The sequence below is a fragment of the Tachyglossus aculeatus genome, chromosome X1 (genome assembly GCF_015852505.1).
Source record: "Tachyglossus aculeatus isolate mTacAcu1 chromosome X1, mTacAcu1.pri, whole genome shotgun sequence".
Lineage (NCBI taxonomy): Eukaryota > Metazoa > Chordata > Mammalia > Monotremata > Tachyglossidae > Tachyglossus > Tachyglossus aculeatus.
The window spans coordinates 30,853,813-30,880,829 of record NC_052101.1 but is presented as its reverse complement, the minus strand read 5'-3'; the positions used below and the strand labels follow the sequence as shown (position 1 = coordinate 30,880,829).

Below are 27,017 nucleotides of genomic sequence, written 5' to 3'. Positions count from 1 at the left end.
GCATGAATGTAATTAATGAAATTAAGTCTAAGCCAAGAGACTTAGACTAGGGTGTCTTACAGGGAAAAAGAACATCTAATTGGCTCATTTGAAACACCTCAGGCAGTGAATCTCTCAGTGAATGTTTCGCTTTTGGTTAGTCATCTGTTCAGCTCCAAAAATTTTCCCAAAAAATCCCCCAAAATCTCTGACCTGTGCATTGAAAGTTTAAACCTCCTGAAAGATAAGGACCATGAGAGAGGTGAAAAAGCAGAGTGAGACTACTTTAATATAAAGACCAGAACAATGATGTACAATGGCCGAACATTTGCAGGTTTCCTTTGTATTTTTAAATTTGGAGATGAAGGAAAGGAAAATAGAGGAAATGTGGGGAGGTAGGGAGTCTTTTAAAAACTGCCCATGGCTTTGGAATCAGCTGAATATTTCTTGATGAATAGGCAGTAGTTGGAACAGGGGCTTCATGACAAAAGGTAAGTGAAAAACTCATCAGGATCCTTTACTTGATCTCACCTCCAAACAGGGGGAACCTGCAAGAAAAGTTACAATTATACGTGCAATGGATCAATAAATGAAAAGGAAAGTTGGAACACAAAAAAAATCTGTTTTCCAAGAGATGCCCCATTTGAGGAGCCTATAAAACTATATGATGGGAGGCAGGGCTGTGTTGAGAGATTCCCAAGCTCTTTCTACACCCCACCCACCCTTCAACTCCTGATGAAACTTGAGATCTTTGAAGGTGAAGATGCTGCCCTGGGCTTGAATCAGCCAGAAGCTCATAAATTGAGATAATAATAATAATAATGGCATTTATTAAGCGCTTACTATATGCAAAGCACTGTTCTAAGCGCTGGGGAGGTTACAAGGTGATCAGGTTGTCCCACGTGGGGCTCACAGTCTTAATGCCCATTTTACAGATGAGGTAACTGGGGCACAGAGAAGTTAAGTGACTTGCCCAAAGTCACACAACTGACAATTGGCAGAGCTGGGATTTGAACCCATGACCTCTGACTCCAAAACCTGGGCTCTTTCCACTGAGCCACGCTGCTTCTCTGAGGGGAGGAATATGACACAGGTGAGTTAGGGGTAGTGCTCTGCACAGCTTAGACAAATATACAGGCTGGACTTGGGTTAAAATAGGTTGGAGTAGCGGGGATTGCCTTCCATTTGTTTCAGGTTTCCTCAAGCTGAGGAGATCACAACCACTGCCCATGCCATGTAGGTGCCAGACTCATTATACCCCTGTTGGGCTTCAAAGTCACAGGGAGCTCTTAGGCCATAGGCCTAACTGCCTAGGTGTGAGAGGTTAAGCTTAGTTGGACTATGGGATGTATGACCAACTGGGATTTTTTAACCTGTGCACCCAAAGTTAGGAGTGCCCAATCAATCCTTAGAGAAAAAAAGATTGCGAGCAGATGATCCATACCGCTACTCCTCTTTCTTTCTCTCCTCATCCCAATCATAGAATCCAAAAGCAGTTATATAGGACCATCATCTCCTCCATCTCATTGCCTCCAGGAAGGCGAATGCCTAAACATCATTCAAGGATATTATTGAGCCCTTACTTTGTGAGGAGCACTATACTAAGCACCTGGGGGAGTACAATAGAACAGAACTAACAGACATGTTCCCAGACCATAACGAGCTTACAGTCTAGAGGGATCAAATAGTTATCCATTCTGCTTTTAGGGATCTCAAGAGATGCTTATTTTACAGTCTCTAAATAGATGCTGCCTCCTCTAGCATGATGGAGAAGGGATCCTAGTTTCTTTCTTTATCCCCAAAGCCACAGGTCTGTCTTTCATACAGGCCTAGATCCCAGTGCTTATTTCTGTCAGCACATTTTTTGCTCCAACCTAGAGGGTTATTTGGGAGCTTGGGCAGGCAAGAGTCTGGCCTCCCTTTTGGGGTGTGCATGTCAGTAGTGCTATAAAAGTTACGTTTATATGCTTCCATCATTAGGAGGCCAAGCTGCAATGTTCAGAAACAGAATGTACCAACATATGGAGATGGAGATGTTTCTTCAGAAACCTTTTTGCTTCTTTAGCAATTGCCACAAACTGCATCTCACTCAGCTGGAACGCTGTCTCTGGTCTGCACCCATTTTGGGATTGCTTTTCATTCTCTAGAAAGTCTACTTCAAGATAGGATTTCTAGCCAGGCTAATGGGCATTGCTGTAAAGAAAGAACTCAGCACATTGGCTTTAGACCAGACCACAGTTAAAGTGCCCACAAAGATAATCAGCACTCCTGTTATTGAGCATGAAGGTTTAAAGGGGAAAGATCTTCATTTGTCCTATATGGGTTTCCCCCTCTTATTTTGACACCTGCAGATCAGTCCACCCTGTGAACCTGATAACCAAAGATAACTCCTTCGTTTTTTTGCATCTAGTGCTTTTATTTCCCAAAGGGGTTTTCACTTCAGTTATCTCATTTTATCTTCACAACATCCCTAGGAGGTAGGTATCATTATCCCCACAGATGAAGAAACTGAGGCCCAGAGAAGTTAAGTGAATTGTCAATGGTCACACAGCAGGCCAGAGAAAGAACCAAGACTAGAACCCAGGTTTCTTACCTCCTAGTCTCCTGACCTTTCCACTAGTCCACACTGCCTCCCAAGCTACCAATAGCTTCAATTATCTTAGAGCAAACTTCACTGGCATTTTATGATGTGTCGGGTTTGTGGGTTGCATTCTTATAAAGCTTCTAGACTGTGAGCCTGTTGTGAGCAGGGATTGTCTCTATTTGGTGCTGAACTGTACTTTCCAAGCACTTAGTACAGTGCTCTACACACAGTAAGTGCTCAATAAGTATGATTGTATGAATGAAGCTGCACAGCAGTCACCATAAAGGGTACAGGAGAGGGTCTGTGCCTGGACATTTAACTAGGAATGGAGAACAACAACATCAAAAAAAAATCACACCCCAGCCTGGTGCGAAAGTGGCATTGGATCTGTCTTTGAGCTGGCAATGACTTTTGGTGTACATAATAGCCAGAAGGTAAGCCTGCTGCCCATATTTAGTAAAAATACAGAAGAAAGGAAATCCATAAACAGCGAGAGAACAGTGGAGACATAAGCAGTGAGAAAGAGTTCATAAAAGATTTCTTCTCGGTCCCCTGCAGGGCTTTCTGCCACCCAGTGGGGAACAGTGGGGAGATTTTGTACTTAGGACAGAACACAGAAATTGTTCAAGATTTTATTGCAAAATTAAAATGGGCTTGAAGGGCCACAAAACTGCATAATGAAAACTGGCTCGAGGAAGGGAGGGAGTAATAAATAGGTCTTGGTGTGGTATTATCTGGGGAAGTTTCTCAGTGAGTAGCTAAAAGGCTAATGAGAGTTCAGTTCATGACTCTTGACCTTGATCTTGACCTTGCCTACTGATGTGAAAGAGTAATTCACCATGTGATTATGACACTTTCATATGCTACTAAATTAGGAAGTGCTGCTACGAGGAGTGAGGACAGAGAAATGATACAGTGGATTTCAACTGGCTATCAAGCAAGGAAAGGAAATAAGAAATGTGACTCAATAGTAAGGTGATTCTGGTTTTTTTTTAATATATATGCCATTTGTTAGTAGAATCTGTCGCTTAGGAAAACCAATACCCAATTCACAAAGATAAAATGTGTATGTTTTAAAACATTGGTTTTCCTCTCCTATGGATAGATTAAGAATCTACTATGATTATTTCGAGTAAAAATCACTCGCATGAGAATGACAATTTTCAGTTTGAATTCAGAATTCCAGAAATAGAAGAATTATTTGTCATGTTTCCCCCTCATAATATTTATGATCTTAAACTGCAAATCTTAGGGGGCTGAGCATTGGCCAAAGAAATCAGGGATACCATTCAGCCACTGGCACTTAGCTCTATGATTTGTTATGATTGCCTGTATGATTGCAGAGCTGAGAGAGAGTATCAGGCAGAACAGGCAGGATGCCAGGTGGACCAGAGTGGGGCAGGGAAGGGCTGAGAAGTGGAGCCAGAGGGTCTGGATAAGAGGCAGAAATGGCCCTGTGTTGCTCAAGGAGAGAAAAAGGACTGGAGAAACTGTGAGAAACTGCTTTGTTCAATCTATTCTCCCCTGGCTCCAGCATCAATTCCATTCTCCCCAGTCTATCCCCATTCATGAGCAGTTTAGTTGGAAAAGTGAAAAAACCCCTCATGCATCATCCCATCTCTGCCCTTTCCCCAGACAGCTGAAATATCTGTGTTCCCTCTTTTAAATAATAGATTTCCTTTCCACTGGGTCTGTGTTTATTAATATCAAACCACCATTTCCCAAAGTGAGTCCAATAATCAGCATCCATTTCTATTACCAAGCAAGGAGGCAGGTATCTGAGAAAAATGAATGTACCATTATAACTGGATGGAAGAGAATATAAATAGGAAGACGTGAGAAGACATGTGAAGCCACAAATTGGATTTGAGTTTGCACTTCGGTAGACGTAAAGCATATTATACAATGGACAGCTGGTAGTCTTTTTGTACACACTTCTAGACTGTAGATTGTATGCTTGTTGTGGGCAGGGAATGTGTCTACCAGCTCTGTTATATTGCACTCTCTCAATAACTTAGTAAAGTGCTCTGCACCCTGTAAGAGCTCAATAATTATAATTGATTGAAATACAACTGAATGATTTTGGAGAGACCTTCCTGAAAGAGCATAACCAGGTCTGACCAGCTGCGAACATGAAAGGAATACAAAATATTGGAGGAGTTTCAGAAAAGAAGAATCAAAACTGATAAAATGAGTGTTGGGAAATTAGACATCTTTACTGCAAAATCCTCTCAACAGGGATATTTTCCTCCCAGAGAATGGCTTTGCCTAAAGCAAGGGGAAATAGCATAACTGAAACAATAACTTTTCTTCTAGCACTAGTTGAAATGATAGAGGGCTTTTCATTCCATGATTATAAACAGGCTTGTTTTTTTCCATTTCTTTTCACGTATGAATTCACTGAACTTCCAGTGGCAACCTTTCTCTGAGACTTTTCGAAGATAATTTTACCAGAAACTAATATTAGCAGTTTCCCCTTCATGACCATTTTACTCAGTCAAGAATGGTAGACTAAAACATAGTCATCTCTCCCTATGACTCACTTGCATGCTTCATTGTCATCGTCCTCAACAGCATTTATTGAACAGAGTACCAGTTACATCTCAAAAATTCTCTTCTACAATTATCCCCCACAAGCACTCAATAAATACAATTGATTGATTGATTGATTGACTTCAGTTCTCTCATCTACAAAATGGGGATTCCACACTCCTGTTCTTCGTCCTACTTAGACTCTGAGCCTCTTGTGGGGCCTGATTATCTTTTATCTACCCCAGGGTTTAGTGCAGTGCTTGGCACATAGTAAGCACTTAACTAATGCTGCAATGATGATGATAGTGGTGATTATGATTATGATTGTTATTATTATTAAAAATGAAGCTTGCTGCTCTACTACTAGAACAGGACATGAAAGGCATGCCCATGATGCCACCCCGCCCGATCCTGTTTCTGAGGCAGAATGATCCCATTGATAGGTTTCTCTGTGCTGCCTAGGGAGAAGGAGGGTCTCCACCTCTCATGACCACCCATGTCTCTGTCTAGTATTCTCACATTTCCCTGTTCATTCATTAGGTCTAGTCTCTCTGCTAAAATCATTCTTCCCATTGGGGTCACACAGAGCTGCTGCCAAAACATGTCAAAATATCAGCTAACACACTCAGTATGTAAGTAAAGGGAAAGAAGAAAACCAAATATTTTATAAAGTGAAGAAACAAGAGGAAGGAGAAACTCTGGCAGGCAAGAAAACTCACAGATGAAAAAACAAATGGAAAAAAATGTCAGTTAAAAACCACCACCTATTTTTTAAAGGAATTTCCTTAATATCGGCATTATATTTCCTATAAGAATTTGATTTAAAACAATTGACTGAACTGTGAAATTGGACATAATAAAGCATTCACTAAAAATCAGTTATAATATCAAATGATACCATAATTTAATTTACTTATGCTGCACAAATTACTTTTAAGGGTAATTACCTTATTTGCTGTTGTTGTCTGGTCTGAAACTGAATGACTGTCACGTTTGAGTTCTACATCTGACAATGACTAGAAAAGCTGGTTTTTCACAAGATCTTTGAAGAGTCAGAGTGACTGTATTTTGATATAGCAGATGTTAAGTTATCATGTTGAGTTGAAGGAGACCAAGGGGTGATAAATGATATCCACAAGTATTAGGAGATCGACTTGTGTTTGTATGACCTTTGGCAAGTCACTTCGTATATCTGTGCCTCAGTTACATCATCTTTAAAATGGGTAGGTATTGAGACAGTGAGCCCTACAGGGGACAGGGACTGTGTCAACCCAGTTTGCTTAAATCCATTCCACTACTTAGTATAGTGCCTAGCATATAGTAAGGGCTTAACAAACACCACAATTATTATTATAATTAGACTAAAAAAAACCCCATCACCTTGCAAATGAGTTTTTACTTTTTGAAAATTAAAAATGTCATAGAGGTGACATCTGGTGATCGGGAGAAATTCAGAACATGTGTTTTGGGTTGAGTGTACAAATTCTTATTTTAAGCCCAATATCCAGTATCCTAAAGATCCAACCTAATTTCTTTCAAACCACGAACTAGGTGGATCCAGGTTAATTTGCCTGGTAGTTTGGTATAAGGCTTCTACCTTGCCCTTTTCCCAGGCTCAATGCTCTCTGAGGCAATCTGCATAACATTTTCCTCTTAAAATGCTCTTCTTGTTTCTATCAAATCAGGTTCCACTCCTTCTCCATAACTCTTCTCAACACATCTCCAGGAACTCTTTCCAGACAACCACACCTTGCTGCAATCATTTTAATAATTCTCCTACCTCATCTCTTTCTCCTCCCCACATCCTTGATTACTTCGCACTTGGGACCACCTTTCTATATAGAGGTAGTCGACTGTGTGTATATTTTCATATATTTATATGTATTTCTTGGTCTTGATCCTGCCTTCCCTACCAGACTAGAAACTTTGTAGTGGCAACAACCTTGTCTTCTCCTCTCTTCTCCTTGGAACAGGTACGAAACCATGTGGAGCCGGGCCACATATAGTTCATTCATTCAATTGTATTTATTGAATCAGGCAAAAACTCCTCACCCTCGGCTTCAAGGCTGTCCATCACCTCGCCCCCTCCTGCCTCACCTCCCTTCTCTCCTTCTACAGCCCAGCCTGCACCCTCCGCTCCTCTACCGCTAATCTCCTCACCGTGCCTCGTTCTCGCCTGTCCCACCATCGACACCCGGCCCACGCCATCCCCCTGGCCTGGAATGCCCTCCCTCCACACATCTGCCAAGCTAGCTCTCTTCCTCCCTTCAAGGCCCTACTGAGAGCTCACCTCCTCCACGAGGCCTTCCCAGACTGAACCCCCTCCTTCCTCTCCACCTCCTCCCCCTCCCATCCCCCCGCCATACCTCCTTCCTCTCCCCACAGCTCCTGTATATATGTATATATGTTTGTACGTATTTATTACTCTATTTTATTTGTACATATTTATTCTAATTATTTTATTTTGTTAATATGTTTTGTTTTGTTCTCTGTCTCCCCCTTCTAGACTGTGAGCCCACTGTTGGGTAGGGACCGTCTCTATATGTTGCCAACTTGTACTTCCCAAGCGCTTAGTACAGTGCTCTGCACACAATAAGCGCTCAATAAATACGATTGAATGAATGAATTGAGCACTTACTGTGTGCAGAGCACTGTACTAAGCACTTGGAAAGTACAAGTTGGCAACATATAGAGACGGTCCTTATCCAACAACAGGCTCACATGTCCTGTATATTCAGAGAAGACCCAACTGATGATAAAATTCATTGATGAGTGCATGTGTGAGCGAAAAGGCCAATGAAAGACCTGCAGTCTCGGCTCCATTGTGCACACAAAAAGACTGTCCCTTGTTGTCATGCTTAAGATTTCCAGTAATAGTGGTGCTGTTTTTTTCTTTTATCTCCTTGTCTCTCATTCCTCATGAAGCTTTTACTTGAAGACATCCACTCTCTTCCTGATAACAGTATGCCAGGCTGGTCTAACCTCATCAGTGGACTCCCAGTTTTCAGCTGGGATGCAGCATTGTCTGAGGCTTTGTTTTTCCAGGTCCTTAAAACGTTTCCTCTGTTCTCCTGGCTTTCAACTTTCGAAGTTCAGTTCTCCATTCAGCTGTCGTTCATTCTCTTCATGTGTTCCACTCAGCTGTGTCATAATGAGCATGGCTTCCAAGCTAGGAGACTGATAGCATTTCAAAACCTCAGTGTTCATGAGGAGACTATGTTCCAGAATTTCACTATTCATGATATGCACATGATCTTCTGCTGTTCTAACAACTGCCCTCCTAATCCTCAACCTGCAAACATTGATACCAGCATGGGTCTCTCACTGCTTTCCTGGGAAAGTAGTGTGGATTAGGTGAAAGAGCCCAGGCTTGGGAGTCAGCGGACCTGGCTAATTCATTCAACTATATTTATTGAGTGCTTACCGTGTGCAGAACACTGTACTAAGCACTTGGGAAGTACAAGTCGGCAACATATAGAGACGGTCCCTACCCAACAATGGGCTCACAGGCTAATCTCTGGCTAACCTCATCTCTTCCACTTGCCTGTTGTATGACCTCAGGCGCATCACTTACTTTCTTGGGGTCTCAATTTCCTCATCTGTAAAGTGGGAATTCGATGCCTGTTCTCCCTTCTACTTAAATTGTGAGCCCCATGTGGAACAGGGGCTGTGTCTGACCTGATTAACTTGCATCTATCCCAGCACTTACAACAGTGCTTGACACATAGTATGTGCTTAACGAATTACATTAAAATTAATATTATTATTATTCCTGGTAATATTTCCCAAGCCAGTCCAGTTCTGGCTCTCAGAGCACTAGATAAATACTGTTGACTGAATGACAACAGCATCATTGACTGATGTGAATTTTACATCATTTCCTTTTCCTCATGACTGGCACAGCTTAGTGGAAAAGAGGAGGAAAAATAAGGCACCTGGAGACTCCATCTCTAAAGATTTTTCATTCTAATGCTGTTTTTCATTCTCAGCTATTCTGGTCCATGTTGATCATTTCCCAAAGATGGTCCCATATTTAAAGACCTGTACCAAGCGAAGCTTCTCTCACATTTGTGTCACTCTGAATTACATTTCATGGCAGCATGCATTTCTTGCTCTCTTAGTTTCCTGTAATGCAGTATCCTATAGTTTGAACATTTTTGCCATCATCTGAAACAGAAGAAGTTATCTGCTTCTTCCAGTGCTGCAGGCAAAATGGCTGAAGTTTAGTAAAGGAAATATCAGAATAATGTGTAGGCACTGAACTTAATTGTCCTGTTGCCCAAAGTTACTAAGTGAAAGAGTTAATGTTGCTCTCAAAGTGCTGGCAACTATGTAGGGAAAAAGGTCAAAACCATTTTATCAAGGGAGTAAAAAATGTGGTTGTTTAATTCTGACACATTTTAAAAATGAAGCAACTTGGGCATGTAAGATTAACAACAGCACTGCCGTTATTCTGAGGATAAGAAGGGCAGAAACATCCCAAGAAGAATGCATATGCTGAGTGGTCCAAATGAGTGGGAGTTGAGTAATTCTGATTTGTAAACTTCCAGTGTATTTGTTACTTCTGAAAGGATTTTCCAAACTCTAATTATGTCGTGGAAACTAGTAGTCCAAGCAGAATCACTGAGAGTCCTCAGTGGGAAGAATCAATAGTCACAGAAAAGACAGCTCTTACATAGTGCGCTAGGTCCCCACTGTCTTCACTTCACTAAATTGGTGTCTCAGGATGCCCCAGTATCATTCTAGTACTTTGAGGGAGAATCGTTACTCACTGACAAGCATGCTTCTAGAGTTCTTGCAGCTTCTCAGAATGCTTCACCAGAATCCAGAAATACTGGTCCTGCTAATTGTTCTGGCACTGGCTTGATAATACAGATGAGAAATATTAATGTGCCAAATACACCCTGTCCTTTTTACATCTAGCTCTTGTACCCAGACTTGGGAGCAGTTCTGAAACGATTACTGCATTGACTTCTCTAAAATCCAGGAAAACCTTATGACCTTCCTGTGAAAGAGGCAGAGAGAAGGTAGTAGCAGTAGTGGTAATATTAGTAGTCTGGACTGTAAGCTCCACCTCTAAACTATAAGATCCTTGTGAGCAGAGTGTGTTATATTGCACTATCCCAAGTGCTTTGGACAGTGTTTGGCACACAGTAAATGCTCAATAAATATATTTTTTTTTGTTAGAAGTAGTAGTAGTAGCAGCATTACAAAGCCTATATATGCAGACCACTGTACTGAGCTGTGGGAGAAAAGATACAAGGGAAAATTACACCAGAAGAGATTTTTAGGTTCATCTCAGATGAGGTAACTGAGGTTCAAAGAGAATAAATGGCCTGGCTCTCTCTGGCTCATTCCAAGCTCTGCCTTGCTGACCAGGGTGGTCAACTTTGGCACTTTTCAAAAAGGTATATCCAATGATGCGTCACGTAGCAGTTAGGAGCACCATAAAGAGGCAACAGTCAAGGTGAGGGCATTTTCCCCCTCCCTCTTCCAAGAGAGGCTAACATCACTAAAATCCCCCTTTCCTCTCCATCCAAACTGCTGTCACATTAATACAATCACTCATCCTATCCCACCTAGAGCCCACCTAGATCCCACCTCCATGCTGATCTCCCTACCTCCTGCCTCTCCCAACTCCAGTCCATACTTCTCTCCATTTCCCAGGTCATCTTTCTATAGAAATGTTCAGGACATATAACCCCCCTCCTCAAAACGCTCCAGTGGTTGCCTATCCACTTCCGTATCAAACAAAAACTCCTCACCATTGGCTTTAAAGCACTCCATCACCTTTCCCCCTCCTACCTCACTTTGCTTCTCTCCTTCTACAACCCAGCCCACATACTTCACTGCTCTGGTGCTAACCTTCTCATTGTGCCTTGATCTCTCCTATCTTGCTGCTGACCTCTGGCCCCTGTCCTGCCTCTGGCCTGGAATGCCCTCCCTCCTAAATCCACCAGACAATCACTCTCCCCCATTTCAAAGCCTTCCTGAAGACATGTCTCCTCCAAGAGGCCTTCCCAGGCTAAGCCCCACTTTTCCTCATCTCCCACTTCCTTCTGTGTCACCCTGACTTGCTCCCTTTGCTCTCCCCCAACCAGCCCCATATCACTTAGGTATATATCTGTAATTTTATTTATTTGTATTGATGTCTGTTCATTTGTGTTGATGTCTGTGTCCCCCCTCCCCTGCCCCTGCTAGACTGTGAGCTCACTGTGAGCAGAGATTGTTACTGTTTATTGTTGCATTGTACTTTCTCAAGTACAGTGATCTGCACACAGTAAGTGCTTAATAAATACAATTGAATTGAATTGGAGGCTGAAAACAGAATGAGAGAAATGCAAAGGAAGTTAAGAAAAACACACCAAGGAAAGAAAATTATTTTCATAACTGCTACAAAAAAAAGAGTACACGTCTTGTGCATATAAATTCATGCTTTCTACAGACCCACACCAGGGTCTGTGCAGATGAAATAAAAGGAAATGGACTGGGAGAACCGTTGGCTGTAACAGGACTCTAGTGTTCTCACTTAAATCCATCTAATGGGCTGAGAAGCTAAACTCTACATTAGACTTCTCTGCAGTGCTGAGTCTTGGCTAGTGAGGAGTCAATTCATTAAATAATTCCTTTCATTAGAGTAGTACTGTATTCATACTGGGAGCCCCATGTGGGACATGGACCGTATCCAGTTTGATTATCTTGTATCTAACCCCGTGGTTAGTACAATGCGTGGCATATAGTAAGTGCTACACAAATAACATTTTAAAAAAACAGTAATTTTACCTATTGACCTGCTTTTGGCTGCTGCTCTGAACCTAGTTTCCATGTCATTCCTCTCAAACTGTTCTTGCATCATATCCAGTTTAATTAGGAAAGCCCCATTAAAGGCCTGAACAAATCAACTCATTCCCCGAGTGCCCTAGGCAACAGCAACTGCTTAGTCTCTACCATCGCTTTACCGAGAGAAGCAGATTGGCTCAGTGGAAGAGCCCGAGCTTTGGAGTCACAGGTCATGGGTTCAAACTCTGGATCCAGCAATTGTCAGCTTTGTGACTTTGGGCAAGTCACTTAACTTCTCTGTGCCTCAGTTACCTCATCTGTAAAATGGGGATTAAGACTGTGAGCCCCTGTGGGACAACCTGATCACCTTGTAGACTTCCCAGCTCTAAAAACAGTGTTTTGCACATAGAAAGTGCTTAATAAAAAAATGCCATCATTAGCTAGTTAGAGAGTACTTGGACATTATTTAATCTCATGAAACTAAAATCCAGAGGCACTTGGTTGTATGAAGTTTGTTTTTCTTACAGAGTTTCCATCTTTTCTTGACATCCTGTTCCATGAGTCACAGTAAAACACCTTGTATAAACAAAATAGGTATTCTGAGCATATTTCCATCCCTTTCCACAGGGCAGAGCTGGACAAACTGAGAAAGGTTTAATACTAGCTACAATTCAGAAACTGAATGAGCACAACTTTTATTTTAGCACGAAAGATATAAATAGCTTTACCAAATTCATTATTGAGAAAAGGAGCTGACAATTAAGCCCATGATCTAGATTAAATCACATTAATAACTCCAAAAGTGTCTTTCATTCTCTCCTGCCTTCCTGAGGGTTGTCAGAGTTATAGATGGGCCTATATTATTCATCCGTGCATCTTTATGGTTATTAATTTGGTCAATGATACTGTTACCTACTAATTAAGAAGCAGTACTACATTTCTCATCAGTCTAATAGTGACTAACATTGTTAACCTGCCTTCAGAATCTTTTTCATTAGCTGAATTTCATAATTTAGTCAGTCAGTAGTATTTATTGAGCACTTATGAGGTTTCAGAGCACTGTACTAAGCATTGGGGAAGATTACAATAGAGGATAAATTAGATATGGATTCTAACCCACAGGGGACTCACTATGTAAAATAAGGGCAGGGAGGCTGGTAATTGGATATGAGGAAAGAATGAAATGATAAAGATAAAACAATGTAAGAACACACAGACAATAAATACAAAAATAGGTCCAGAATCTTGTGGCTAAAGGAGCTAATTTTAGGGCAGGGATTTCTAGAGATAATAATAATGGTATTTGTTATTTCTTTTAGACTGTGAGCCCACTATTGGGTAGGGACTGTCTCTATATGTTGCCAACTTGTACTTCCCAAGCGCTTAGTACAGTGCTCTGCACACAGTAAGCGCTCAATAAATATGATTGATGATGATGTTAAGTGCTTACTATGTGCCAAGCATTGTTCTAAGCGGTGTGTGGTCATGGCCAGAACAACCTTTCCAACAACCTAAGGAGAAACTCTCAGTCCTTCTCCAGCAAGGTTGGGCCGGAGTGCCAGGTGTGTGTGTGTGTGTGTGTGTGTGTGTGTGTGTGTGTGTGTGTTTGGTTGGTGGGGGTCCAGGGCAGGAGTTGGTGTATGAGAATTTGTGTAAGGGTTGGTTGATTTGTGAATGTGTCTTGTGTGTTTATATGTTTGTGGTTTGGGGGGAGAGGGTGGCCCCTGTTCTGGGCAGCTTGCCTCCTTCTCTGATGGCACAAGAACAGCTGAGACGGTGATCGGCCACCATTTCAGTCACGGCTTGCCCTGCTCTGGTAGGGGGGAACACAGAGACTCTTTAAAAGGTTTTTAACACCTGAATGTTTCCTGTAAGATTTCTTACTGAAGAGGGGCTACATTGATTAGTCCAATGCTTGCATTAATTTGGATAGTGCATAGGCTTTGCCTAGTCCTCAATACTTCCTTTAGCAGGTAGAACAAGAATCCAGTTTCAAGCCTCCTATCTTAAGTCCTGTGCTTAAGAGCACAACTGTCTCTCATATCAAAGGCCATTAGGTATTTTTAGGCACCGGAGTTCCCTGTGTTTAAAATACTACTACTATGAATAATATTTGTTAACAAGTCCCTGAGGAAACTACAAATAATGATTAATAATAATAGTAATTGTTATTATTATTACTATAATATTTGTTAGGTGACAAAGCACTATACTAAGACTGGGGTAGACACAAGATAATTAAATCAGACACAATCCTTAGCTCTCATGGGGCTCACAGTTCATGGGGAGGGAGAACAGGTACTGAATCCCCATTTTACAGTTGAGGAAACTTAGGTGCAGGGAAGTTAAGTGATTTGCTCAAGGTCACACAGCAGGCAAGTAGCAGGGTCAGAATTAGAACCCAGGTCCCCTGATTCCTATGATCTTTCCATTAGGCCATGCTGTACTATCTGGGTGTTTTCCAGATAAAGTAGCAGCTGAATGACATTTACAAGTAATTGTCCATGTTCTGCCAACTTGGAAGAAATAGGCATATGTTACAAACCTTAATGTGATGATGTCATAGAGAACCTCTTACAAAATCTGGAGAACCGAAGGCCTGCCCTAAGGGGAACCCCCTTCTCCAGAACCACTGTGAGCCCTTTCCAGGTCCCTATAAATGGGGGTGCTTCTTTTAGCACTTTTAGCCAAGGTGAGAGGAAGTGGGGGAATTTCAAATAGAAATACCAGCCAAAGAGGCATGTAATGCCAAATCAGTGATGGACAGGGGACAAACTTTCCAAAAAACCGATGGCCTAGTTTCAAGTGGGATAAATGCCCCTCCTCCATTTCTAGAAGGTGAGGTTGGCCTACTGGAGAGAAAGTCATCTATCCCAATAGATCTGGTTATCCTTTCTCTTCTTCCTGAATGAGAGTAAATATGTACAAGTAAAATAAATAAATAGAGTAATAAATACGTGCAAACATAAAGGTGCTGTGGGGAAGGGAAGGAGGTAAGGCGGGGGGATGGAGAGGGGAAGAAAGGGGAGAGGAAGGAGGGAGCTCAGTCTGGGAAGGCCTTCTGGAGGAGGTGAGCTCTCAGTAGGGCCTTGAGCTCTCAGTATGATCTCGAAGCCCTTTCGGAACCTTGTGGAGCGCTTCGAACAATGCTTGGCACATGGGAAGCGCTTAACAAATGCCATCATTATTATTACTTATTATTTCACTGTTTGGTGAATGTAGTTTTAGTGCGATAGCCCTACGGTCTAGAGTTTTGACATTACAGTCGATCTAAAAAGATTGGGGAACTTCCCAGACTGTGCTTTTTATTTTATTTTATTTTATTTTGTTAATATGTTTTGTTTTGTTGCCTGTCTTCCCCCTCCTAAACTGTGAGCTCACTGTTGGGTAGGGACCATCTCTATATGTTGCCAACTTGTACTTCCCAAGTGCTTAGTACAGTGCTCTGCACACAGTAAGCGCTCAATAAATGATTGCATGAATGAATGAATGAATGAAGGAATTGCCCATCCTGTCAATGAATCATAGTTATGCAGCTGGTCAATAGGTCATTTTCCTATAAGCAAGGAAAGTTGACACCCAAGTGACCTACTTTAGAGGCAAAATGTTCCTGCAGCAACATAGGCCCCATGCAGCCCACCATGTTGTTTGGAATGGCCTAGACAACATTCTGGCCCCTTCCCATCTTCTGAACTCTATAGAAATTATGGGTATGTCCTCTGTTCTCAGTTATTGTGGTCATTCCACCCTGCTCATTCATCCCTACCATTCTCCCTCCACACCCCTCTCCCTCCACTGTCCAGCATGGTGCCCAAGCCAGCACCAGAGAGAGGATGCATTCCCCCACTACTTGGGAATCATTGGCCATAGCCTTCTGGACCCGAGTCTGGTCACCCAGTGTCAGGATCAACTGTATTTACTGAACACAGTAAGCACCTACTGTGTACAAAGCACTGTGCTAGGCAACGAGGGAACATCTGAAAAAATGAATAGTTGGAATTCCTGCTCTTGAGAAGCTGGCAATCCAGTGGGGAAAATGATGGAAATGCATCAACAAATATTCCATAGTTGATAGAAGAAAAATAATGGACACAAGTGAGTAAATAGCATGTATTACATGAGTGCTGAGGTAACTGATAAGGTGGAAAGTTAGGAAAATGGGATTATGAATCATGGGCTACCTCCTGGAGGAGGTGATTTTTTTACGAGGACTTTGAAAAGGGAGGGACATGGTTTGGTGAAGGCAGGAAAATCAGTTACCTCATCTGTAAAATGAGGATTAAGACTGTGAGCCCCATGTGGGACAACCTGATTACCTTGTATCTACCCGAGTACTCAGAACAGTGCTTGGCACATAGTAAGCACTTAACAAATACCATCACCATTATTATTGTAAGAAGGACATGAGTACTAATCCTGGCTCTACCACTTTTCTGCTGTGTGACCTTGGGCAAGTCATTTCACATCTCCAGGCCTCAGTTACCTACTCACCTGTAAAATGGGGATTAAGACTGTGAACTCCATTTGGGACATGGACTGTGTCCAACCTAACTAGCTTGTATCTACCCCAGTGCTTAGCACAGTGCCTGACAAATAGCAAGCACTTAACAAATACCATTTAAAAAAAAAGTGTGCGGAATGGGTCAGAGGTGGTTTTGAACCATCCAGGACCTATTGAGGTTTTCTTTTTTTGAAGGAACTCAAGGGGGATTCCCAAGTCCCCCAGGTAACCTGTTCAAATGATTAATCACAGTCATAAAAGTCCTTCCTTATATCTAATCCAACTTTCTCCTTCTTCACTTGAAATTAAAGACCTCTGGTTGCATCCTCTTCCTGAGCCTTATGCAAATCAGTTAACATGGTGACTACCATGTTAGTAGAGCAGCAGCATGGCTCAGTGGAAAGAGCATGGGGTTGGGAGTCAGAGGTCATGGGTTTGAATCCCGGCTCCACCGCTTGTCAGCTGTGTGACTTTGGGCAAGTCACTTAACTTCTCTCTGCCTGAGTTACCTCATCTGTTAAAATGGGGATTAAGACTGTGAGCCCCATGTGGTTCAACCTGATCACCTTGTATCCTCCCCAGCACTTAGAACAGTGCTTTGCACATAGTAAGAGCTTAACAAATGCCATTATCATTATTATTATTATTATTATTATTATTACCAATAGGATAATTTGAGAAAGACCGATTTCTGCATTTGTTTGTTCAGAATAGAAATGATTCTGTGAATACTGTGCCAGATTCAGTTTTTCACACACTATTGTTTTTCATTATCTCCCTTGGATCACATTCCTTTATGGCTCAAACTCAAACAGAAGTGTGCCAAATCTCTGGGAGTGCTATCCCCACTTTCTTCTCCGTGCCACCACCATCTGCATGTGCAGAAAGATGGGATGGGGGGAGAGAAATGAGGGGTCCCACAGATTAGGCCTTTTCCAAGCTGAAAACCACTTTTCCACATAGATTAGTCTTTCCCTTCTCTTCCGCCTGATTGCTTGCTTACGGGAGTCATGCTTTTCGAAAGCAGTCATGTGCTGCTTTTCGAAATGATCCATGGAGACTCGGTGACATTTTGAGAATTGTGGCTCGAACATCTGGTGTCTGTACCTAGAAGAAGAGGAAGGCAATCCTTGCTCCTATGCGAGTTGCCCTTTTCTATGACACAGCAACAAATTTGACTCCAGACAGGGGCTGTCAGACACCCAAAAGTTCTGTGTAAAGAATGAGCAGATCATTCTAAAAGGAAATTAGATCTGCCTTCTGCATTGCAATCTTTCCTCAGTCATCTCCCAACTTAATAATAACAATGATGATGGTATTTATCAAGCACTTTGTTCCAGGCACTGTACTACCGCTGAGATGGATACCAGCAGTTCACATTCGACATAGTTCCTGTCCCATGTGGGGCTTATAGTCTCAATCCCCATTTTACAGATGAAGTAACTGAAGCACAGAGAAGCGAAGTGACCTGCCCAAGATCACACAGCAGACAAGTGGCAGAGCCAAGATCCACTATGCTATGCTGCTTCTCTATTTACTCCTGCAACTAGGCAAAATAGGTATAATTCTTCCTCTCTCTTTACTTAATTCAAGGCCACTTTTTCCAATGGGCAAAATGGACAGGACTCATTGCCCAGAGAGAACCCCAAGAGAGATTCTCTGGACGTTTCTTCTCTTTCAGGGGATCCCTCATGGCCATCGTAAGGGCCCACTGGCATATGCTTCACTCTCCTTCTTTCCCTTCCATCTTGCCTCCAGCCACCACCTGCTCCAGTCTAAAATTAGCCACAGAAGCACTCGGAGGAAAGGGCATACTAGGAACTAGGGGTGAATATGTTTGAAGGGAGGCTGTGAAGGAAGGCCCCAGCTTTTGTTCTCCCGGGGCTGAGCAGAACCTGAAACTTTCCCTTTGAAAATTTGCCTCCTAACAGTCCTTTCGTTTTAGTTCTACAAAGATGAGTCTCTCATATGCCTCTGCCCTTTATTTTAGCTCCCAATTTGTCCTCTGAACAGCAGTGAAAAATATGTGAGCAAACCATTCCTTCTTCCTCCTTCAGGCCAAGTACTGAGCAGCTTCCTTGAATCTGTGATAAAGGGGAAGAGTAACTTCCGGGTCAGGACGGGCAGTTATTTTGGCCTGAGGGTTCCTGACATAAGACAGATGAGCGTTGGAGGGGACGGAGGAAGGAGGAAAGGGTCAAATCACAGTTCTGCATATAAAACTTCTACTTGTCTCAAAAAAGCCAAGAAGGGGCTGATTTGGCCCTGTCATGCTGCTGTCTTCAGAGCCATGGTTTTTTAAGAAGTGCTTAGCATGTTTACGACTTCTGAGAGGCAGAAGGAGGCTCCAGAGTAGCAAGCAACTTCCTCAAAGCCAAACTGGATTAAGAAGTTTAGAAGGCCAGACCTAGTTCATGGGCAATAGTTTCCCCACCTGTGTTCCAGAACCTAAATAAAATCAGTCTGAGTTTTATTCCACTGCAAAACAAAGTAAAATAAATACCCAGTTTACCCAGTGTAACTTCACAGCAGTCTTCAGGTTTCCTCTTCCCTCCAGTCCCTGATGTCTGGGAATTACATTTTGGTATTTGTTCAGTCTCAATCTCACCCCCCAGGGCATCTCAGGATAAATATGTGAAAGACCTGGGGAGAGATGGGGGAGGATATGGGAGACAAAGGAATTGGTGTTAAGGAGTTACTTTACCAAAAGTCAACTGGTTGCATCATCAGTCAGTCAATCAATCAATTGTATTTATTGACTGCTTACTGTTTACAGAGCACTGAACTAAGCACTTGGGAGAATACAATGCATCACAACGAGCTTACATCATGTGGACTCTAGTAGTGTATCCCAACCACTTAATACAGTGCTCTGAAAGTGCTTAATAAATATATACAAGTGATTGATTCATTTCCCCCATAGCATTTCCAACTGATGATCAGGCTGGGATGGTCCCAGTGGCGTCAGCCCAGGAAGAGGTGAAAGGGAGATGAGATAGAGGGGCATTGGGAGGAAATAATTTTAAAAGCTGTAGGGTGGGGAGGGGGTGTGGAGGGAGTTTAAAACAGGGTGAGGTGAGAGTGGGTTTACCTCATGTCCAGCCATGGAGGACAGAGCAATTTTACTTCCTGGGAAGTAGAAATCGATATAACTTTTGCATTACTAAGTGGAGTACTTCTGCCATCATGGCTCCCTTATAAGGAAGACTTTTGGGCTGAATATTCATCTCAGTTCCCAGGATTGAGATAGGCAGGCAGTCAACAAATATTTATTAAGTACCTCCAGCATGTCTAGAACAGCTTCCAGACTGAACGACTGCCAGCTGACACCAATAATACCCTGTTTCCACCATAAAACAAGGCTGTTATAAAAACAAAACATTGAGTTTTCCAACCAATTTAACGGAACCTGCCATTTTTAACCCAGATTTTAGTAGAACTTTCGGATTTAGACTTGCTGAGGTATCTCGGGTCAGAGGTGAAAAGCCCCTTCAGGAGAAGGTTTTTATTGGCGGAAGGGGGTGGAAGAGGGGAAGGGGGGGAAAGTGGGGAGAGTGAGTGGAGAAATGATGACTCTAACTTCAGTCCTCAGGAGAAAAAAAAAAAGGAAACCCAGTGACTATCTCCAGACAAAGGCAGACAGCCTTACATGATTTGGAGAGTGTCATAGGCCCTCAGACTGACTAAATATAACCTGCAAAGAAAGTTCAATAACAAGGAAAACTTCAGCCAGGAAATAGAGGAATCAAACTAGAGAGAGAGAGAAAGCGAGAGAGTGAAGGGAGAAAGAGAAGAAACTAATGTATTTCCAAAAAGGATGAAAGAGTAGAAAATATAACAAATAATGGGAAAAGTGACCCAATCACTGACTTCTTACTATCCTACTTCCTTTTCCCCAATAATCATTCTATGTTCTTTTAGAATGCCTTTCATCTCAGAAGCCCCGACCATTTTACCAACATAAGCTTGTTACTCTTCATTCTGGAAAGTGGAGGAGCTGATATTCCCTGTCCTGTTTTGGCTAGGTTCAAAGAAATGCTTGCTAGAGAAATATTGGATTCTCCCCACCATTTCTGCTCTGAATTAAAGTGGAGTTCTCAGAGTGTGCTTTGTTTGGAGGACGAGTGTTTGAGTTACGCCTCTGCAGTAAAGTATATATTTTTGTTCATTATGTTGAGGATCCATTTATTTGCTCCCGAGTTGTCAGTTTGAACCAAATCCCACGTTTGGTTTCGGTGATGTTGCCAATTGCCTCCTGCCTATTCTAATCTGTTCATTCGCCATGCCTGGCCCCTAGCTGCTAGGAACCCTGTTGATCGGAGGTTGGACCTTCCAAAGCAAGCTTGTGGGCAACCTACATGCCCGAGACTAGGCCAGAACCCAAGCAGCTCCAGGTGGCGACAGGGGAGAGTGGGCCTGTTCCCTCAGTGCATCTGACCCTCATTGAGGGTCTGCTCCTCGAAGCAGTGATGAAGTCTGTCTGTATCATTACAGGGCTTCAGACCTGAAGGAAGCTCGGCCCAGGCACAATTTAACTATTCAGGGAAACACAGGAAAACAGAGTCAAATTTTATGAAATGGGAAACCCTCTTGGGGTTTCCAGATTGATATAGTGGAGTCAGCAGAGGTCTTCCCTACAACAATTTGGTGCTCACTTTAGCAAAAAGATGCAAAAATAATTAGCAGGCAAGGGATATGCCTGCCCTTTCCACCTACATTGGGCCCACATATTGCATGCACCCTAAAAGACCCAGTCACCCTTGGGTGTACAACTCTCCACCATCAGTAACTCCCTCCTTCTCTCCTTAGGTTTTACCATGCCTCACCCAGTAGCTTTGGAGCAGTGGCGGGTTGGGATTGGGATGTGGAAGGAGAAAGGGTTCAGGGGTACAAGTTGCTTCTCGTCTGGGAATTCTCATGAATAGTCTAGTGGAAAAAGCACCGATCTGGGAATCAGAGGCTCTGGATTCTAATCCTGACTCTGCCACTTGCCTGTTATGTGACTTTGGGCAAGTCACTTCACTTCCCTGTGCCTTAGTTTCCTCATCTGTTGAACAGAAATTAAGACCTGTTCTCCCTCCTCCTTAGACTATGAACCCCATGTGGGACGGAGACTTTGTCTAGTTCTATTGTTTCTACCCCATGTGCTTAATATGATGCTTGACACCTACTAATTGCTTGACAAATACCACAATTATTATTATTAAGTAAGAGCAAGGAGGGAGGACAGGGGATCTGTGAGAGCTAGAATTGTGGCACAACTATAAGCATAGAAGGTCCAGGCCTGCTTCCTTAGAAAGAAAGGAGACTGAGTGAGAGAAAGATAAATCAAGAGCTCTTTGATTTGCAAATTCCACTTCTGGTTTTCTTTCTGTGTATAATCAGTTGACTAGATGCTTGCAGATAAATTGTAAAAGTTGACCAGCTGGTAAAAATGTCTTTTCACCAAACTACACTTCCCCTAGGCTAAACAAGCTATTTGCACACAAAATAGAAAAACGAACATTGTTTAGTAAGTATTATGTAAATTATGTATCCCATGCAAAGAGGATGTATTACTGTACATTAGAATATTTCTTTAGTATTTGGAATAGAAACTGTTTGAGTAGAAACTATTTGGCTACTCTGTAAAGGATCTAGCTGATTATGGGCTAATCCAGCTGATGAGGATGTTGCTTTTACTAGTCTGATGATACTTTGCAACTCTTTGAAATTGCTCCAGCTCCATCTCCTAATCAACTCCATCTTCTTTATAATCTTTCTAAAATCCAATTTGCTGGGCTGTTGAAGCAGTGAAGTGACATACCAGTTTCACTTCAACATTCCACTCTATCATCCCTGAAAATGTAAGTGTCCAATCAAAAAAAAGTTGCTCTTTGTTTTCTCCTGCCCATTTTCAGTCAGAACTCCACTGAATTTCAGGTAGGGAGCCAAGGAGAAAGAAGAGTTGTTGGGGTGTCCACCCCCACTCTCAATGTCCACTCACCGGGGCCATTTCTTTCAGGAAATAGTACCTAACACTGGTCTTTAGAGTAGACGTGTGCATAGCACGAGGGGCCCCACTGGCCTGTGACCAAAGGGAAATATGTTTGGAATCACATCTCTCACCACCAGAGCCCTGGCATTCCAGGACTAACGGCTGTCGCTGACTCAGCCGCATTCAGAACACGTTCAGAAGCTGCTGCTGTTCCGTTTTGGCAAGACCAAGGTGCCGAGCCCTGCGACGAGAGCGGCCAAAGTTAGCTCTGGTTTCAATGGGGCCACTAGAAACAGTGAGCCCTTGTTCCGGGTGTCCCCGCAACCCATTTCCATTCCCCAAAGGAAGGCCCCTTGCTACTTCTCTCTGCTCAGACAGCCCAGAGAGCAAGAAGATTAGGTCAGGCTGCCTGATGGCTGGAACATAAGAAGCTTACCCAGTTAAGTGAGAGTAGTATCTCAGTGTGAGAGACCTGGGTTAGACTGCCATTGATTCCAACCCCTTGGGTACAGAAATGAGTCAAATATGCTGCATATAGATATGTCCCGACACTAGATTTTAAAATTGAGGGCAGGGATTGTGTCTACTAACACTGTTCTCCTCTCTCAAGGGTATACTACTACTGTGCTCTGCACAGAGTATGCATTCAATAAATACTATCGATTGGTGGAGCAGAGATGGGGGTCACTGTGGGGAATGGTGAGAGGACCCGGTTCAGGAACTGGACTCTGACTTTCTCAGGAGCTGAATCAGTTTTAGGCTGAGGAGAGATGAGGAGCTGGGACTGGTGAGGGCTTGGTTTTTCGACTTAGCTGCTGCTAGATCAGTGCCCACCTGTGGGAGGCAAGACTGCAGGAACAATGGATTTCAGGACTGAGCTGGGTAGTAACCAGGATGGGTTATTTATCCAATACTTTTCGGCTACTGTAGAGGTAGCAGCATGAGGCTTGTTTCCATTAGTGCTGTTCATTACTCATCATCAACCTTTTCTCCAAATGTATTTGCTGTTGCTCTTCCATCACATATTTTAATTCAAGATGTTTCACCACTCTGAGCCTTGAGGCTTTTTCATTCAGGACTCAATTTCATTAATTCATTCATTCATTCAATCATATTTATTGAGTGCTTACTGTGTGCAGAGCCAGTGCTGGGCTAAGCGCTTGGAAAGTACAAGTCGGCAACATAAAGATACGGTCCCTACCCAACAACGGGCTCGCAGTATAGAAGGGTGAGACAGACAACAAAGCAAAACATGTAGACAGGTGTCAAAAACGTCAGAATAAATAGAATTATAGCTATATGCACATCATTAACAAAATAGAGTAGTAAATATGTGCAAGTGAAATAGAGTAATAAGTCTGTACAAATATATACAAGTGCGGTGGGGAGGGGAAGGAGGTAAAGCCAGGGGGTGGGGGGGGGGTTGATGGGGAGGGGAGAAAAAAGGGGGCTCAGTCTGGGAAGACCTCCTGGAGGAGGTGAGCTCTCAGTAGGGCTTTAAAGGGAGGAAGAGAGCTAGTTTGGTGGATGTGTGGAGGGAGGGCATTCCAAGCCAGGGGAAGGACGTGGGCCAGGGGTCGACGGCGGGACAGCCGAGAATGGGGCACAGAGAGGAAGAATAAATACATGCCCAAGTCTCCCAGGCTTCCTCTAAATATACTTCTGATCTTCCCAGGATGGCCCTTAATTCCTTCAGGGTCCGAGTCAATGGTCTCAATTCTGGATGGGCTTTAGGCCATTATGGGCCACCTTTGAAATACCCTGGCTACCAAGGTCGTCACAATAATTCTCTGATGAGCAAAGAAGAATCCCGAGCCATTCCTGGACTTCCCTGCAAGGCCTGCTCACACATGCTCTTTCCCACCTCTCTTGAGTCTCCTCCACCCCACAGCTGAAGGGATTGATGTGGATCCAAGAGTGTGAGTCACGAAACAGTGGCCATACCTGCCTTGCCCTTAACACAGCTACTACTCAGGTCCTTCATTATATATCCAGAATTTAAAGGAGAGAAGCAGTGCTCATAAAAGAAAGTCGAATGAGTTGTCCTATCATTCATTCAATCGTATTTATTGAGCGCTTACTGCGTGCAGAGCACTGTACTAAGCACTTGGGAAGTACAAGTCAGCAACATAGAGAGATGGTCCCTACCCAACAATGGGCTCACAGTCTAGAATGGGGAGACAGACAACAAAACAAAACATGTAGACAGGTGTCAAAATCGTCGGAACACTTCTCTGTGCCTCAGTTACCTCATCTGTAAAATCGGGACTAAGACTGTGAGCTCTCCCCTGTGGGACAACCTGATCACCTTGTAACCTCCCCAGCGCTTAGAACGGTGCTTTGCACATAGTAAGCACTTAATAAATGCCATTCTTATCATCATTATTATTATTGTATGCGCATCATTAACAAAATATCACTTATTTGTGAGGCTGAAGCTGAGGTGATCTGATTATCACTATCCAGGGGGGCTTGTTTCTGATCCATCTTTCTCTTTCTCTGCCCATGTCTCCTCTCCAACAGGGTCCCTGTTTTCTACCCTGAAGGCCCCCGAGGCGGTCTTCAAGGTGGTCTTCTGGCTCGGCTACTTCAACAGCTGCCTCAACCCAATCATCTACCCCTGCTCCAGCAAGGAGTTCAAGCGCGCCTTCACCCGCATTCTCAGGTGCCAGTGCCACCGGCGCAAGCGGCTGGGCTGGTGGGCCTACAACTACCGGACGTGGAACCGAGGCTCCTTCGAGCAATCCCGCAAGGACTCCCTGGATGACAGCGGGAGCTGCCTGAGTGGCAGCCAGAGGACACTGAATTCAGCCACCCCCAGCCCCGGCTACCTGAGCAAAGTCACCCACCCGCGGGTGGAGATGTACACTTTCCAGGAGTGGAAGACCTCCAGCACCCACCTGAGCCCTCCCCACCACGAGCCGGGGAGACCCAGGGACCCTGGACATTTCTTCACCTTCAAGTTCCTGACAGAGCACAACGGCCATCTGGGGCTGAGCGGCCACGGCTCCTCCAGCAATGGGGCTTGCCAAAGCACTGGGCCCGCGCTGAATGGCCAGGCTGGCTTCAAGAGGAATATGCCCCTCGGGCTGAACCAGTTTTGAGAAACAGTAGTCGTCCCCCCCCGGGTCCGACCACCCCGGCAGCTTCCCTGGCGGGACGGCGAACGGCGGGGTTGAGAGGAGGCTGACGTTCACTCTCTGTGGGATTCTGGGGTCGAGGGATGGTGGCGAGGGGAGTGGGGGGACAGCAGGGCCAGCCTCCTTTCAGTCCTGGTCCAGCTGCCCTGGTGAGGGGCAGGACACCTGACACGTTTCCAGGGATGCCACAGAAATCTGGGCACCAACCGTGGAAGAGACACGAGGACTGACTGCAAAATAATTCCAGCTGCTTGGAAATGCCGTGCCCCAATCAATATATACGCATATGTAAAAATAAGCATATATATGTGTATATTAGTAGATATACTGTATGTATATGTGTAGGGTGAGTGTGTGTGTGTATGTGTGTATGTGTGTAGGAAAGTATGTACTTTGGGGAGAGTGTGTGGAAACCTAAAAGGAAACAGGTGGCACTTTGTTTTGTGATTTTCCTTTGTTCCTCTCAGCAGTCCACGTCACCTCTGTCAAATCCCTCCTTGTGCGTCACTGAATGTTGGCACTTTAGAGAAAACTGTCAAACATTAAAAGCCATTTCCCACGAGTTAACCTTTCTGGTATGTGACCTAAAACTGGAATGACAGCTTTGGACTTTGATACCTTCTCCTAGTCCTCCCTCTTCCCACTCCAGGCACACATTTTTCTAGACTGTGAGCCCGCTGTTGGGTAGGGACCGTCTCTATATGTTGCCAACTTGTACATCCCAAGCGCTTAGTACAGTGCTCTGCACACAGTAAGTGCTCAATAAATACGATTGAATGAATGAATAAATGAAATTCAATCAATCAAAAGTATTTATTGAACAGATACTACGTGCAGCACATTACGCTGATTGGGAGGGTGCAATAGAATTAGTAGACATTGTCCCTGGCCTCAAGTAACTTACAGTTACACAGGCCTGAGAGTCATAAGGACCTGGGTTCTAATCCCGGTTCCCTCACTTGTCTGCTGTGTGATCATGGGCAAGTCACTTCACTTCTCTGTGCCTGAGTTAACTCATCTGTAAAATGGGGATTAAGACTGTGAGCCCTAAGTGGGACAGGGACCATGTCCAACCCAATTACCTTGTATCTACCCCAGTGCTTAGTACAGTGTCTGGCACATAGTAAGTGCTTAACAAATGCTACAATTATTAGAGTCCAGGAAGGAAGACAATCATGACAAGCAAGGTGTCATTTTGGAAGGATAGGAAAGGGCAAATTCGGGAAATGTTGTGGAGGAAGAACCATGTGGAATTGGTGACACTGATGAAAGAGAAGAAAGAGACAAGGATGTGTGCTTGAGAAACAGAGAGGATAGTGATGTTGTCAGTTGTGATTGGAAAGCAAGATGGAGAGAATTTTGCCAGGAAACTTAAGGAATTCAATGAGCTTGAGGTACTGGCCAGAAATCCATGTAGGGATGTCCTGGAGCCTGTAGGAAAGGCAAGATTGCAAAGAAGAGATGTCAGGGCTAGTGAGATAGATTTGGGAGTCATCTGCATAGATGTGGGAGTTGAATCAATCA

At 43.5% G+C, this 27,017-nt stretch overlaps 1 protein-coding gene and 1 long non-coding RNA gene across 4 annotated transcripts in view; one reads left to right on the top strand and one right to left on the bottom strand.

Annotated features, from left to right (window-relative positions):
- The window catches only part of ADRA1B (adrenoceptor alpha 1B), a 68,274-nt gene extending 42,219 nt beyond the window's left edge, over positions 1–26,055 (top strand). For all 3 annotated transcript variants that reach the window (XM_038740749.1, XM_038740748.1, XM_038740747.1), the window contains one exon: positions 24,877–26,055. In XM_038740749.1, coding sequence (XP_038596677.1) covers positions 24,877–25,457 — 581 coding nt within the window. In that variant the 3' untranslated portion in view covers positions 25,458–26,055. The remainder of the gene's footprint in view (positions 1–24,876) is intronic.
- On the bottom strand, positions 305–22,460 carry LOC119919937. Its single transcript, XR_005447749.1, has 3 exons — positions 22,363–22,460; positions 18,889–19,019; positions 305–527 (listed from the first exon to the last, which is right to left on the bottom strand). It is a non-coding gene; the product is annotated as an uncharacterized LOC119919937 (long non-coding RNA).
- Positions 26,056–27,017: the final 962 nt, after the last annotated feature.